The following is a 15,936-nucleotide window of genomic DNA, read 5'->3' as shown; positions in this document are numbered from 1 at the left end:
TGGAAACCTGATGATCCCTTAAACCTTAATTTTTCTGGCGTGAAAAATAGCGTTTATAATGGGTTTCAATGGGACAATTTTTGTCCAAAGGCATAAAGGTGGATGCATCGCTGTAGCTTAGCCATTTTAGGCTAATTTAATGAATTTACACCACAATTTTAAAAAAAAAGTTAAAAAAAGATTCTTTGACAAATTTGGCTTTAATCCACTCAACACAGTGAAAATGGTTTAAAACTAAAAATTCAAAAGACAATAAATGTCCTTAAGACCCTTTAATATACTTCTATAATGGTCTATTATATTAAGTCTGTGTTATATTTTATTTATGGATGTCTGTACTAGCAAACCATCCTCTGAAAGCAAAATAACGTCTACATTAAAACATGTAGCAAACAGGACACAGAAAAAAATGACGCTGTGTAATTTTATAGTTTGTAGAAATGTTACGTCAGCTGCCACGCCCACTGACGCGATACGTCGTAACAGCCTAGCAACTTCTTTGGTTTAAAAAAAAAAAAAAGAAGTCAAGTGGCACTTTCACAGCACTGACAAACTGACATTTAGAGATGCCTTCACTGGTTTTGTGACAGCGGACAGCGCCGGGTCTGATGGGGGCGTGAAGTTTACCGGCTGCCGGCTGTAACCCGGAGAAGCAACAGGAGGTTGAGGTGGACGAACATGGCGGACAGATGCAGGCTTCCAGCTGTCAAGTAAACGTTGGGCAAAGCGAAACTGAAGACGAAGGACTGCTGCCGGGTGACTCGTCACGTATTTCAGCGTTACATGGATAGCTGGGTCCCAACAGGACTGTAAAAGGCCCTCCGCTAAAGCCGTATGGCGTCCACCCAAGCCCGGATAGGCCAGCAGGCCTTGGTGGTGCTGGATGTGGCTCTGCGAGTTCCATGTATTTTTATTATCGACGCCATTTTTAACTCTTACTACGACCCTGGCTCGGGCTGGGCCGGGGCGATGGGGAAGGTGTTTGTCAGAGTCATGGGTAAGTATTTTTAACATGAAGGAGCGCTTAAGTTTCCCTCAACAGCAACGAGCTAGCAGCTTTAGTATGGCGTTATTTTTGTGCCACTATTCTGAGCGCACGTAAAGAAAAGTTTGCAGGTGCAAGTGTTGTATTTTGAGGAGAAATTTATTTTGAGCGAAGAAAAGCTGAATTTGAGTGAACAAAATTCATTTCTGCGTGCAAAAAATGTATTTCAGTGTTTGCTATTATCCACACACACAACAGCTGCCCCTCTCGCTCAGTTTTTGCATTTGCGCTCGCTCGCAATGTGTTGCTCGCGCGCTTAACATTTCTGCCCGTGCGCGCTCAACTTCACCGTTATATTTGTGCCACACAACCAGCCAATCACAGACTTGGATGCAAAAAAAATCTGATTGGCTGTTCTGGTCTCCAATCAGCTCGAAATGACGAAATGCAACATCCCAGAATCCATTTCGTCCAAAACTCAAACGAGGCAGTGGCGGAGGAGCACCGAGTGGCGGAGTTTGAAATATTACTCTTTCTGAGTTACAAAATAAACTTTACACAGCACCATTCTCGCATGAAAATATCTTTAAACTTTAAATACCTGCTCGATTCATCAAGACATCACATATTTGCATAAGTGCTTTAACGTTTTCGGAGATACCTGTTACCCACCATAAGAAGATCATTTGTAACCTTCACTAAAGCTGTTTCTGTGCTGTGATGAGCTCTGAAACCTGACTGAAACTCTTCAAATAAGCCATTTCTCTGCAGATGATCTGTTAGCTGTTTGACAACTACTCTTTCAAGAATGTTTGATATGAAAGGAAGGTTGGAGATTGGCCTATAATTAGCTAAGACTGCTGGGTCTAGAGATGCTTTTTGAGTAAAGGTTTAACTACTGCCATTTAAAGGCCTGTGGTACATAGCTGGTTATTAGAGATTGAAGCATTAATTATTGGCAGAACTTCTTTGAGCAGTTTTGTAGGAATGGGGTCTAAAAGACACGTTGATGGTTTGGAGGAAGTAATTATTGAAGTTAACTCAATCAATCAATGGGAGAAAAAGAGTAAATGAATATCAATGGTACTGAAAGTAGCTGTAGATAATATTACATCTGTGGGATGATTATTGGTAAATTTTTTTTCTCTAATGATTAAAATTTTGTTTGTGAAGAAGTTCATGAAGTCATTACTAGTTAACGTTAAAGGGATGGTTGGCTCAACAGAGCTCTGACTGTTTGTCAGCCTGGCTACAGAGCTGAAGAGAAACCTGGGGTTGTTCTTATTTTCTTCAATCAGTGATGAATAGTAAGATGTTCTGGCTTTGCGGAGAGCTTTCTTATAAAGTAACAAACTATTTCTCCAGACTAAATGATGATCCTCTAAATTTGTAACACGCCATTTCCTCTCCAGATTACGAGTCATCTGCTTTAGGCTACGTGTTTGAGAATTATACCACGGAGTCAGGTACTTCTGATTAGAGACCTTAGTTTTCACAGGAGCTACAGTATCCAGAGTCATACGTAGTGAGGAGGTGAAATTATTAACAAGATAATCGACCTCTGTTGGGGTAGCGTTCAGATAGCTGCTCTGCTCTATGTTGGTACAGTGCATTGAAGATGATAACAGTGGGTGGATTATATTCTTAAACTCAGTTACAGCGCTTTCAGAAAGACATCTACTGTGATAAAGTCTACTCTCCACTGCTGTGTAATCAATTATTGTAAATGTGAATGTTATCAGGAAATGATCAGACAGGAGAGGGTTTTCAGGAAACACCGTTAAATGTTCAGTTTCTATGCCATATGTTAAAACAAGATCTAGAGTGTGATTAAAGTGGTGGGTGGGTTCTTTTACATTTTGAGAGAAGCCAATTGAGTCTAATAACAGATTAAATGCCATGTTGAGGCTGTCATTTTTAGCATCTACATGGATGTTAAAATCACCCACAATAATTATTTTATCTGAGCTGAGAACTAAATCAGATAAAAAGTCTGAGAAATCAGACAGAAACTCTGTGTAAGGCCCAGGTGGACGATAGATGATAACAAGTAAGACTGGTTTCTGAGTTTTATAGCTGGGGTGGACGATGTTAAGCATCAGGCTTTCAAATGAATTAAAAGTCTGTCTGGGTCTTTGGTTGATTAATAGGCTGGTGTGAAAAATTGCTGCCACACCGCCCCCTCGGCCTGTGCTTCGAGGTTTCTGGTAGTTAGAATGACTCGGGGGTGTTGATTCATTTAAACTAACATTTCAAATTCAAATTTTATTTGTCACGTACACAGTCATACACAGTACGATATGTAGTGAAATGCTTGGACAACTGCTCGTGACCTAAAGAAAACAAAAAAAGGAAAGGCTATGAATAAGATAGGAAATAAATATGAAAAATTAAAAAGGGTAAATTTAACTAGGAAGGAATAAAATATAAATTAAGGTTAAAAATGAAATAACTGTACAACACAAATTAGAATGAAGGGTAAATTTAACTGGGAAGAATAAGATAAAATATATAAATTAAAGTTGAAAATAAAATAACTGTACAACAAAATACACAATACACAATATAGAACTATATAAGAATGTATGAAGAAATCTAAATATAAATAAATATATACACAATAACAGCAGCTGTACAAGTATTAACTGGAAATGAAGAATATAGTGACCAGTGTTGTGCAAAAACAATGTCCAGAAAGTCCAGTGTGTGTGTGTAAGAACTGCATGTGTGGGTCAGTACTGTGTGGTGGTGTGATTGAGAGACCGTATCGCCTGCGGGAAGAAGCTCCTCCTCAGTCTCTCTGTGTTGGTCTTCAGGGAGCGGAATCGCTTTCCTGACCTCAACAGAGAGAACAGTCTGTTGTTGGGATGGCTGAGGTCCTTCACCATCTTCCTGGCCTTGGTCCAGCACCGCCTGCTGTAGATTGAGTGCAGGTCAGGGAGCTCGGAGCGGATGGTGCGCTCAGCTGACCGCACAACCCTCTGTAGAGCTCGTCTGTCCTGCATGGTGCTGTTCCCGAACCAGGTTAAGATGTTTCCCGCCAGGATGCTCTCTATGGTGCACGAGTAAAAGTTCCTGAGCACCTTGGAGGGCAGTTGGAAGTCTCTCAAGCGTCTGAGGTGGTAGAGACGCTGACGGGCCTTTTTCACCACGGTGTTGATGTGACAGGACCATGACAGGTCCTGCGTGATGTGAACTCCGAGGTATTTGAAGCTGTCCACTCTCTCCACTGGGCACTCGTTGATGACGGGGGTCTGGTAGTTCCTCTCCTGCTTAGTGCTGAAGTCCACTATCAGCTCCTTTGTCTTACTGACGTTTAGAAGGAGGTTGTTCCTCTGGCACCAGTTCTCCAGATTCCTAATCTCCTTCAGGTAGGCCGTCTCGTTGTTATCAGAGATCAGGCCCACCACGACGGTGTCGTCAGCATAATCATCCTGCTGCAACCAGGTTTCTGTAAGGCAGAGTAAATCAATTTGTTGATCAATTATTAAGTCATGTACTAACAGAGACTTGGAGGAGAGAGACCTAATATTTAATAATCCACATTTCACTGTTTTACTCTTTGCTTCAGATGTGGATGCTGTATTGTTTTTTCTTTGTGATTTTTTTTTATTTTTTTTATTTTTATTTTTTTTATGTTTAAGTTGTTTATCGCTGGTTTTTAGTTTGTTTTTGTCTATTTGGGAACTGACACGGTCTAGCCTTCAGAATTACATGACAAGCTCATTCGGTGGAGTGAAACTCTGGCATCTGCTCCTTCCTATCTAAAATATAACCGAACGCTGGCATAAATTTTCGACCATCTCACACTTCTATTTAATCAGTTTTCTTTTTGATGTTTATTCAGCTGTGTGAAAACCCCGGAGGAACCCTCCCGAGGGATTAATACGTTTTATTTAATCGAATCTAATAACTTTAATGTCAGCCAAACCGATTAACTCAGGAAAAAAAAAAACACTGAAAAAGGCCAAACAAAAAGATGTTTAAGTTATTTAAGTGACTTATATGTCATGTTTAACCTGAGAGGCAAAAGACTGCGGGGGTTTGAAAACGATGTGCCGGGAGTTCTCCCCGGCTCAGATATTTGAAGTTTACTCAGCTACATTCTCGCCTGAAAATATGTTAAAAGTTAATTTTGCGACCACAAAAGACTAATAAGAGTAATATTTAAACTAAGTAAATGGTAAATGGTAAATGGCCTGTATTTATATAGCGCTTTACTTGTCCCTAAGGACCCCAAAGCGCTTTACATATCCAGTCATCCACCCATTCACACACACATTCACACACTGGTGATGGCAGCTACATTGTAACCACAGCACCCTGGGGCGCACTGACAGAGGCTCCAGTAGTAGTAGCCATTGTTGGAAATTGGAATTGGCTGGGCCAATCTGGGATATGGTTTTTCAATTTTGTACCCGGAAGGAAAATTGGGAGAAATTCGGGAGAATGGTGGCTCCGAGAGATTTTTGGGAGTGGCACTGAAATTCGGGATTCTCACAGAAAAATCGGGAGGGTTGGCATGTATGCCTGTCAGACAGGCTAAAGCCAATTAAGCGACCAGCAATAACATTTACACAGGGCAGATCCATCTGACACGCTGCTTAACTGCTTCACCTCGACCCTAATTTACTCTGCTTTGGCGCCATCAGCTCGCAAGCTAGCTAGCTGGCTAACGTCAAGGTGTGTTGTCACAAGTGTGATTTGTGGTGTCACGGATGGCCTCAGAGGCACCTTGGACCCAGATGGGTCATATTCAGGTCCTTCTTCCTGACAAAGCTCGCTTCTTCTCCTCTAACTGTACCCAGAGAGCTGCTCTCTGGTCTGAACTCTGTACCTGTGACTTTATATCGACGTGTGTTGACGTGGTGTCCCACTTTATGCACATCATTTGTATGTCTTGGCACTTGTCATATTTTCGGACAGGGGAATTACATTCTGGACTAGTGCTGTGTAATAACCAGAGCTGCTACTAACAAAAATCTGTTTCACTTTTTATTTATTGATAGAATAAGTCTGTAGCCTGACTAACTTTGAGTTTCCTCTACACCCCGTAATTCATAACAGCTCCTCGTTTTCATCACTGTGACAGAGTAAAGCTTCTCTGTGTTGAGTCAACAAACAGGTTATGTACCTCAGTTTTCCAGTTTGCAGACCTTTGAGCAGCTCGGGCCATCTGAAAGTGTTAGCCAAGAGCTCTGGGTTTGGATGGACAGGAAGTGAGATTAGCTGTTGGGTTTGCTTCTGTACCCGTGTTTCTTTATGTTTAGTACAGGAACAGAGACTCCATAGTGCCAGATGTTTGAACAACTTTATATTAAAGCAGTAAGGCTCAGGTTGGTTGAGGTCCTCTACAGTATGTACGATCAGTTTATCATAGTGTTATCAAATGCACACGTAGCATTACGTGGACTGTGAAAGGCATTTCTTTGTTTGTTTTTGTTCTTATTTGTTTTTCTATTTATGTTATATTATGTATGTTGCTTGTTCATCCTTTGACTTATCAGGATTACTCAACTCTATGCTGATTATTTTGCTCCAAAATTCTTTAATGTGCAGCATCTGTTGTTTTCTCACAAAGATTGATCTAAATACTCACTATAATCAGACAAACTTGGAAGCTACAGTTAGCTGACATTTGTTCAGTTTGCAGTGAGAAATATTTGCCTTTCCTGTCTTTCTGACTGCTTCTCCGGTGTGTTCCAGGTGTCCTCATCTCCACTGTGGTGCTGCTGCTTTCTCAGAAAGCCTTGTTTAAGTTCTACACTCTATTCTTTGCTGTCCTCCTTGGCATGGCAGCAGTCCTCATAAACTACTACGCCACCTCCCACATGGACTTCTACAACGCCTACTACAAAGCAGCGTTGGGCTTCAGGTTGCTGCCTAGAAACGGGCCGACGCTGTGGCTGGGCATGGCCGCCGTCCAGCTCGTCTTTGGGATTGGCTATGTGTTCTTGCTTAACCTCCAGTCGGTGTTTGCTGCGCTGGTGGTCCTGGACATCATGATTCCTCTGTGGGGGCTGATGATTGAACTTCCTGCAGATGTCAGGCATCTGGTGGCAATGTTCTCGGGCCTGGTGCTGGCTCTCAGCACAGCCGTTTGCCTCGCCACGAGGCTCAAATGGTTCTACTATTCATGCCGGTACGTCTACCTGCTCGTACGGCACATGTACAGGATCTACGGACTCCAGCTGCTGCTGGAAGACACGTGGAAGAGGATCAGGTTCCCTGATGTGCTTCGAGTGTTCTGGCTGACCCGGGTAACAGCCCAGGCACTGATATTGGTTTACGTGGTGCAGGTGGTGGGGAGAGAGAGCGGAGATGCCACAGGTGGAGCTGCAGATGGGAGCTCTGATGCACAGGTAATTGCTTTTTAGATAAAAAAACTTCACTTCCGGGACATGTTTGCTATATGATGGTCACTTCATAAGCAAGGTAAGCTAACAAGATGTTAGCCACAGTGAATTGATATTTGGTTAATGACCTTATTCAGAGTCTTTGACATATCATAATGTTTACAAAAGTCATATATTTGTTTGGGGAAAGAAGTTTTCCTTTTGCAGCCCCAGGCGCCCCTGTTGGATTTCTGTAATTATATCTAAAAATTAGTTATATATAAATAATTATATCTAAAAATTAGTTCCTGTGTGTTTAAAAATATCTCTGAAAGCCTAAAATGTATGTAGGTGACCTCTACAGGTTTACTGTGTTCTGTAGCCAAGTAAAGTCCAGCTGGCACATTAGCTCTTTGCAGTGTTTTACAGATATATTAATGCACAAATTTCAATGTGAAATATTCTTTTAATAATTTATAAACAGTGTCTGATGTCTGAAGAGCAGTTAAAAATGATGCACACTACATAACAAGGTCATAATTCTTTAACAACCTCATTTCTACTGAAGCTGCTTCTTCATGTTCTGTGTTGCTGTTAATAATAAAGTCTCACCTAAAAAGACTGCAGAGTCTGAACTGAAGCTAAACGGGATTATGAGTAAAGGTGACGCGCGTACCTGTGTGACTGCACCGTTTTCAGGGTTACCTGCTGAGCTGGGATGTGTTCTGGGATCTCACGAGTAACCTGATCATCTCCGGCTGCGACTCCACGCTCACTGTGCTGGGGATGAGTGTTGTTATCTCCTCTGTTGCACATTACCTGGGTCTCAGCATCCTGGCTTTCATAGGTATGACTGAGATTGTTAGTTGGAGTGGTAGCAGGTGTAAAAGCCTTCCTGATTTGCCCTTCACATAATTGTTTGGATGCTCCTGGAGTTGAGCACTTTCTTAATTTGAACCTTCAGGTTCGACTGAGGAGGAGGACGACAAGCGGTTGGGCTTCAAGGCTCCTGTCCTGTTTTTCATCCTGGCTCTTCAGACTGGCCTCAGCAGCCTGGAACCTGAGGAACGTCTGGTACGTCTCAGATTTGGGCTTCCAGTTTACGCCATCAAAGCAGCCGGCAAACTGTTTTTCTCTCATTTTTCTGTTGTTTTAACCTCTGTGTGAATTGTTATGTTGCCCTATAAACTAACAAAACATGTTTAATGATTTATACTGTAAATGACATTTGCACACAGTAGCAGAGTTCACTGTTCTTTTTGTAATCCTGTATTCCTGTGGTTATAACGTAATAACTTCGTACACGTAACTTAGTCTTGGTTTTGATCCACAGGTCCGCCTAAGCCGGTACATGTGCCTTCTGCTGACCGCCATCCTGCACTTCATTCACGGCATGACTGACCCCGTCCTCATGTCTCTCAGCGCTTCCCATGTCTCCTCTTTTCGGCGGCATTTCCCCGTCCTGCTGGTGTCCCTGGCGCTCTTTGTACTCCCTGCGGTGCTCAGCTACGCCCTCTGGCATCACTACGTCCTCAACACCTGGCTCTTTGCCGTCACCGCCTTCTGTGTTGAGCTCTGCCTCAAGGTGAGCGCAAACAATTTATCTTTGACTGGAATGGATGACGTCCAATGTCTCCCAAAGTTTTCACAGTCTGTGAGATTTTTGTGTGTTATGTTAGTCATTCAGTTTCACGTATGTGAGGTTTTTTGGACTCAGCATTACTCAAACTAATGAAAAAAATTAATGAATTAACATCCTTGCGGCCCGGCCGGGCACAGCCCGAAAACGGGACACCACCCACACAAGGCACCTTAGGGGTCGGGTGTGATGCGAGCCGGGCGGCAGCCAGGAGCGGAGGCCCTGGCTGACCCGATCCCCGGCTACCAAGACTGGCAATTGGGACATGGAATGTCACCTCTCTGGTGGGGAAGGAGCCTGAGCCAGTGCGTGAGGCTGAGAGGTACTGGCTAGATATAGTCAGGCTCACTTATGGCCGGGGCTCTGGAACCAGTCTCCTCAGTCTGGGGCAACTCCAGACCTCAGTCTGGAGTTGCCCCTGGTGAGAGGCGTCAGGCTAGGGTGGGTATCTTTGTATCCCCTTGGCTTGCTGCTGGTATGTTGGGGTGTTTCCCATTGGACAAGAGGGTTTGTTCCCTTCGCCTTCGGGTCAGGGAACGGGTCCTGACTGTCATCTGTGCTTATGCACCGAGCGGCAGTTCAGAGTACCCAGCCTTCTTGGAGTCCCTGAGTGCCCCTCCTAGGGACTCTGTTGTCCTACTGGGAGACTTCAATGCTCACGTGGGCAACGGCAGTGAGACCTGGAAGGACGTGATTGGGAGGAACGGCCTCCCGGATCTGAACCCGAGCGGTGTTTTGTTATTGGACTTCTGTGCAAACCACAGTTTGGCCATAACGAACACCATGTTCGAACATAAGAGTGTCCATAAGTGCACGTGGCACTAGGACACTCTAGGCCAAAGGTCAATGATCAATTTTGTAATCGTATCACCAGACCTGAGGCCATAAGTTTTGGACACTCGGATAAAGAGAGGGGCTGAGCTGTCAACTGATCACCCCCTGGTAGTGAGTTGAATCAGGTGGCGAGGGAGGACGCTGGACAGACGTGGCGCACCCAAACGTGCAGTGAGGGTGTGCTGGGATGGTGGTCCCCATCTTTAAGAATGGGAACCGGAGGGTGTATTCCAACTACAGGGGAATCACACTCCTCAGCCTCCCTAGGAAAGTATATGCCAGGGTGCTGGAGAGGAGAGTTCGTCTGTTAGTCAAACCTCGGATACAGGAGGAACAATGCGGTTTTCGTCCTGGTCGCGGAACACTGGACCAGCTCTTTATCCTCTCGAGGATACTTGAGGGTGCATGGGAGTTTGCCCAACCAGTCTATATGTGTTTTGCGGACTTGGAGAAGGCATTTGCCCGTGTCCCTCGGGGGGTTCTGTGGGGGGTGCTCTGGGAGTATGTGGTGTCTGGCCCATTGCTACGGGCCATTCAGTCCTTATACGACCGTTGCAAGAGCTTGTTCCGCATAGCCGGCAAGAAGTCAGACTTGTTCCTGGTAGGTGATGGGCTCCACCAGGGCAGCCCTTTGTCACAGATTCTGTTCATAATTTTTATGGACAGAATTTCTAGGTGTAGCCAAGTGGCGGAAGGCTTTCAATTCGGTGGTCTCAGGATCTCATCTCTGCTTTTCGCAGATGATGTGGTTCTGTTGGCTTCATCGGGTGAGGGCCTCCAGCTTGCCTTGAAACGGTTCGCAGCCGAGTGTGAAGCGGTGGGAATGAGTATCAGCACCTCCAAATCTGAGGCCATGGTCCTCAGCCAGAAAAGGGTGGAGTGCCCACTCCGGGTCAGGGACGAGACCCTGCCCCAAGTGGAGGAGTTTAAGTATTTCGGGGTCTTGTTTGCGAGTGATGGGAGAAGGGAGCGGGAAATCGACAGACGGATTGGTGCAGCGGCTGGAGTGATGCGGACGCTGTACCGGTCTGTTGTGGTGAAGAGAGAGCTGAGTGTAAAAGCGAAGCTCTCAATTTACCAGTCGATCTACGTCCCTACCCTCACCTGTGGCCACGAGCTGTGACCGAAGGAACGAGATCGCGAATACAAGCGCCGGAAATGAGCTTCCTCCGAAGGGTGGCTGGCCTCTCCCTTAGAGATAGGGTGAGAAGTTCGGCCATTCGAGAGGGGATCAGAGTAGAGCCGCTGCTGCTCCACATCGAAAGGAGCCAGCTGAAGTGGTTCAGGCATCTGACAAGGATGCCCCATGGGCGCCTCTTGGGTGAGGTTATCCGGGCATGTCCCACCGGGAGGAGGCCCCGGGGCAGACCCAGGACACGCTGTAGAGATTATATCTCTCGGTTGGCCTGGGAACGCCTTGGTATTCCCCCGGATAAGCTGGAGGAGATGGCTGGGGAGAGGGAGGCCTAGGCTTCTCTGCTTGGGCTGCTTGCCCCGCGACCCGGCCCCGGATAAGCGGAAGAAGACGGATGGATGGATGGATGAAATTAACATCCTATGGTCAAGAAGAGATCAAGAGATCCGGAATAGTAAAACTTGTGACTTAAATAATCAAATGTGTAACAATAATGACCGGATTGATGTGCATATAAGAGCATGATTTAGCCCTACAAAAACAAGAAATAATCAGGATTAAATGATTACTTGTCTGGATTCCTTTTCACAGTTATGCTCTCGCTTTGTGTTTTGTGCTAAATCCAACGCACCACTTTTCCTTTGCAGCACGTCTCTAAAAACCCAAACTCACTCCTCGACAGGCGAGGGGAGAGCCGAGGTGAGGGCCAGGCTTTGTCAGCAACAACAGTAAAACTGATTCAGAGAGGTGGACAAGGAACCACAGATACTGTTTGTAAATTCTTAAGTGTTGTGAGTTTGCATATAAAATGTTTCTACTGCTTAGAGACAAATGTAACTATAAGAACATGGAACCAGGCTCCTACATTCGATATTCTGGGCATGCTCACTTGACTAAAATTAGCCTGGGGACCCGCTGAGGAATGGCGAGTTTGTGGGTGTCGAATCCAAACTGTTCTGAAGGAGAGCGGCGACACATTTTTAGACTGTTTACTTCAAGCTTAGGGTCCAAAAACATTCCAGCTGTCACCAGAGGTCAGCTTCAGCTCCGTGTCACAGAGGATGTGTGGCTGTTGCATTTTTACGTTTGTGAATGTTCATTATTCAGGGAGTAAACTTTAAGGAACAACAATTTTTGTAACGATGTACAAACTTCAACTAAAACATGAATTGTGAGTCCAGGCGATCAACAGCATGCAGGATATTTTTGTTCTTTCTCAAATTAACTTGGAGCATGCAGTGAAGCATGAACACACACACACACACACACACACACAGAGCAGAATTTAAAGGAGAGTGTGGGTCAGAGTACCACTTGTCCATATTCTTAGTTAACATTCTTGTTTTGATTTAACCATATTTCATATGTATTCTGTAGTAGGGAAACATCTACTATCCCGGGTTTGTTTGTATTTTGCACTTTTACAGATTATATAATTTAACACTTAAATCAATTCCTACAAGTTTGTTAAGTTAACATGTTATTTATTTCAACTGTTAATTGGTTTAGTTAGAACTCACCTTACCTACCTGTCTTCCAGAAACAAAAGGAGGAAATTTAGTTTTACTTCTTGCTTTATAGCTTCTGGGTTCATCTGAGGTCACAGGAAGAGACCAAGTGCGGAAGGGGAAGAATTCTTGTAATTTAAAAAAAGTTGATTTTAGAGTGTTTATGGAGAAATAGATTTATTGTTGTAATGTATGGATTACACCAGAGTTTATGTTGCTAGTAAAGAATCGCAGTAGAGGTCAATAATATTCATCTTACCTACTGAATGCAATAGTCCAGAGGAGAAATTGTTTGGTTAAGTGGACGATTTAAGCAGAACTCAGGTGTTTGGGGAAAAAGGTCAGTGTAGCTGTGTGCAGTTATGTTTATTTGAACGGAGTTAACTATGGAGTTGAGTTTCTTATTTATTTTTTGTAAATATTGTTTGGGTCACAAATGGTGAATAAATCACTTGCTACACTGGACAGCATCAGTCTCCTGCACTTCTTTGGCCGCTTAAGTCAAGTCCTACCACAGAGAGTTTGTCAAACTTCCCGTTGGCGTGCTCACTCCCTGTCAGGAGCTGAAACCGTTCACTAGTCTGCTTTGCTCTCTGCAGATTAAATTCAGCTCACGTTTCTGCTTCCTGCTCTCCAGGTGGTTGTGTCTTTGACCGTCTACGGCCTCTTCATGGCTGACGGATTCTCCAATGTCCTGTGGGAGAAGCTGGATGACTACGTCTACTACGTGCGCTCCACGGGCAACATCATCGAGTTCCTGTTCGGCGTCATCATGTTTGGAAATGGCGTCTACACCATGATGTTCGAGGCGGGCAGCAAGATCCGCGCCTGCACGATGTGCCTGCACGCTTACTTTAACATGTACCTGCAGGCCAAGAACGGCTAGAAAACGTTCATCAACCGCCGCACTGCCGTCAAGAAGATCAACTCCCTGCCGGAGGTGCGCGGTGACCAGCTGAGGAACATTGAGGACTTTGATTTCAACCATGGCACAAAACAAATTCATTGGTAAGTCGTCTCTGCTTTATCGCCTGTTAAACGCTACCAGAAAAGGTAGAAGAGAGCGAGTGTCACTGGCTGCCGCTGACGGTTATTAAACGGAGCAGCCTGCATGTTTTGTTAGCATCAGTGCTAATAAGTTAGCTTCTTGAAAATGACAACACAGCAGGAACAGACTGAGTGACAGGCTCACAGCTGTGCAGGAATACAGTATACCGGGCACTTTATTTCAGGTTTACAGTAGTTCAGCTGCCGCGATGGCAGCTCACAGTAGACTGATCAGCAGTTGGTGCTGTTGTGCTGGCAATGAAGAAGATATAGCACAGCATGAGCTCTGTGCTGGTCCATATATTAGATTTAACCAAGTCAAACCCTTTACCTGTCTGTGAAGCTCCTCTGCATACAGCCTGTGGTTGCTCTTCATTAAGGACAGCTGTAAGCTGTGTAGGGTTGTAGTCCTAACTACACAAAGTTAAAATCAACTGAGATAAAATGATGCAAATCAGTACACCCAGCAGCTCATCTCTCATTTAAATATTAACGACTACAAAATGGAAATGTCTAAAAAGCAGAGCAGTTCTCAGTGTACTTAGATGTGTCCAAGCAATTTAGTAACTTAGCTGACAGAAAATTGTTAATTGGTAATATTTCTGAAAGAATCATCTAGTAATTGCTTAATGAAAACCTACCTCTGCTTCAAAGTATGTCAAAGAAGTATTTAAAGTATGCGGCACCTCGCAGTGAGTCACTATAAAGATTACCAATGGAGAGAAATAAATTCTTTAAAACTAATAATTGTTATTAAACTCAGTTCATGACTGTTGTAGAATTTAGGTGTTTATTATAGTTTTTTATGTTGTAGGCTAAAGACAGATAATCTGTAATCTGTAATTACTCGTTTTGTTATATGACTGTATTTCCAGTGTGTTTCTATTGTCTGTAAGTAAAGTATCCATTACTGCTAAATGTGTTCAGTGTTATTGTATAACGTGACCTCAGAGCGTCTCTCACATGATGCTGGTACCAATACTGTGATGCTTTAATTCCAAAGATACAATCAGTAACACTCTGTGAGTCAGTACATGTAGATAAATCCTGACCTCTTGCTGTTCAGACATCGGGGTGAATCTGACAGATCCCATGTTCAGAGGACTCTACAGAGGGAAGCAGAAACATGACGTCGAGCTACTGCTTCACTCTTATTTTCGATCCCCACAGAGAGGCTCATGATAGAAACAGGTGAGTCACACCGTCTGTTTATTTTAAAGCTTTTGGCAGAATGTGGCCTGAGTTTGATCACACAGTGAACCTTTAATATAAAGTTTTCTTAAAGCTCTGGAGTCATTGGTTTTATATTCTTGTTGAAGCTGTATCACCAATAAGAGGGAATATATTAGATTAAATAGGTTTGTGCTCACTTTATAGAAATATTTTGCTGATGTTACAGTTCTTTAAATGCTACATTCATGTTATTTATGGATTTCCACCTTCCTGCTCATTTCCAGACGCCCCGTGGTGTGGTGTGAAGAACACTCATGCCGGGTCCAAATGTGTTAAAACTACATTTCCCACAAAGAAGAAGTGGGAGGCAGGACACTGCCTGAAGGACCGGAATGAGCCCTGTCATATCATGTGAGTCACTAAAGGGAAACGCTTTATAAATCAATGGATACAATCAGACGTCGCACTGAAGCATGAATATTGTTAAACACAATAGACCTTTAATTTTAAGATTTCACTATTTGTCTCTTGCAGACAAGTCCTGGAGGTGATGGCAGCAGCGAGGGAGGAGGATCCACTGGAGCTGGGCAACACAATCTATAACAACACTGTCAAAGTCTTCTTCAGCTCAAGCTGATAATAAATGACATCATCAGACTCACCGATGTGTCATTAATATTCTTTTATGAATCTGTTTGTGCGCCTCAGGACAAACCACTTATACTGTTATATTATTTGTGTTTACAGTCCTCTGTTAATGCACAATAAACATATTTTTTTCATAAGGAACACATCAGTTGTCGTGTTTAGAAAAACATAAATGTTAATGAGTTTATTCAAACCACACAAAAAGCTTTGATGTTTGTGATTGTTCAAGTACCCCTACAGTGCTTTTGCTTCAGATCATCAAACAAGTTTTAATATTATACAAAAGTAACCCAAGCAAATGCAGTTTTCAAATGTTAATTTATTAATATAAAAAGTTATACAAAACCTAATAAACTGACTGTGCCAACATTTGCAACAAGAGCTAAAATCAGCCGTTTTCAGTACCTGGCCATGAGTCTTTGGCCAAATGTTCTTTGCAAAATGATTTTAATTCAGTCAGCTTGTTTTAGAGTCATGCTGAAGTCCATCAAAAGCATTCTCAGAGGTTTGTGTTTTTAAGCCATGCAGGGGTGGACTTGCTGGTGTGTCACTATCATTGTGCTGCTGCATAACTTGAGCGCTCTTGAGCTTGAAAGACTTTCTGGAAGACAACAGAGTTTATGATTCTATCA

At 43.6% G+C, this 15,936-nt stretch overlaps 2 protein-coding genes across 2 annotated transcripts in view; one reads left to right on the top strand and one right to left on the bottom strand.

The window, feature by feature from the left end:
• LOC113015304 (uncharacterized) overlaps window positions 1–15,936 on the bottom strand; it is a 325,186-nt gene that overhangs the window by 178,606 nt on the left and 130,644 nt on the right. The window lies entirely within an intron of this gene.
• LOC113014393 (E3 ubiquitin-protein ligase RNF139-like) lies at window positions 464–15,445 on the top strand. The gene is made up of 9 exons (XM_026155895.2): window positions 464–997; window positions 6,692–7,347; window positions 8,020–8,167; window positions 8,285–8,394; window positions 8,654–8,905; window positions 13,074–13,444; window positions 14,550–14,674; window positions 14,941–15,067; window positions 15,191–15,445. Exons 1-6 carry the CDS (start codon window positions 835–837, stop codon window positions 13,320–13,322), a joined length of 1,578 nt encoding a protein of 525 aa, XP_026011680.2. The 5' UTR covers window positions 464–834; the 3' UTR covers window positions 13,323–13,444; window positions 14,550–14,674; window positions 14,941–15,067; window positions 15,191–15,445.

The sequence above is a fragment of the Astatotilapia calliptera genome, chromosome 22 (assembly GCF_964374335.1).
Source record: "Astatotilapia calliptera chromosome 22, fAstCal68.1, whole genome shotgun sequence".
NCBI lineage: Eukaryota > Metazoa > Chordata > Actinopteri > Cichliformes > Cichlidae > Astatotilapia > Astatotilapia calliptera.
Note: the sequence above shows the minus strand (reverse complement) of the source record. Positions and strands in the feature narration are given on the sequence as shown.

What these genes read in the sequence shown, in the direction of transcription:
- LOC113014393 (XM_026155895.2), top strand. Translation starts at nt 835, where the DNA reads ATGGCGTCCACCCAAGCCCGGATAGGCCAGCAGGCCTTGGTGGTGCTG. An exon ending in GGTGTTTGTCAGAGTCATGG is followed by an intron (nt 998 to 6,691) that starts GTAAGTATTTTT and finishes GGTGTGTTCCAG; the next exon opens with GTGTCCTCATCTCCACTGTG. An exon ending in GTGTTGAGCTCTGCCTCAAG is followed by an intron (nt 8,906 to 13,073) that starts GTGAGCGCAAAC and finishes CCTGCTCTCCAG; the next exon opens with GTGGTTGTGTCTTTGACCGT.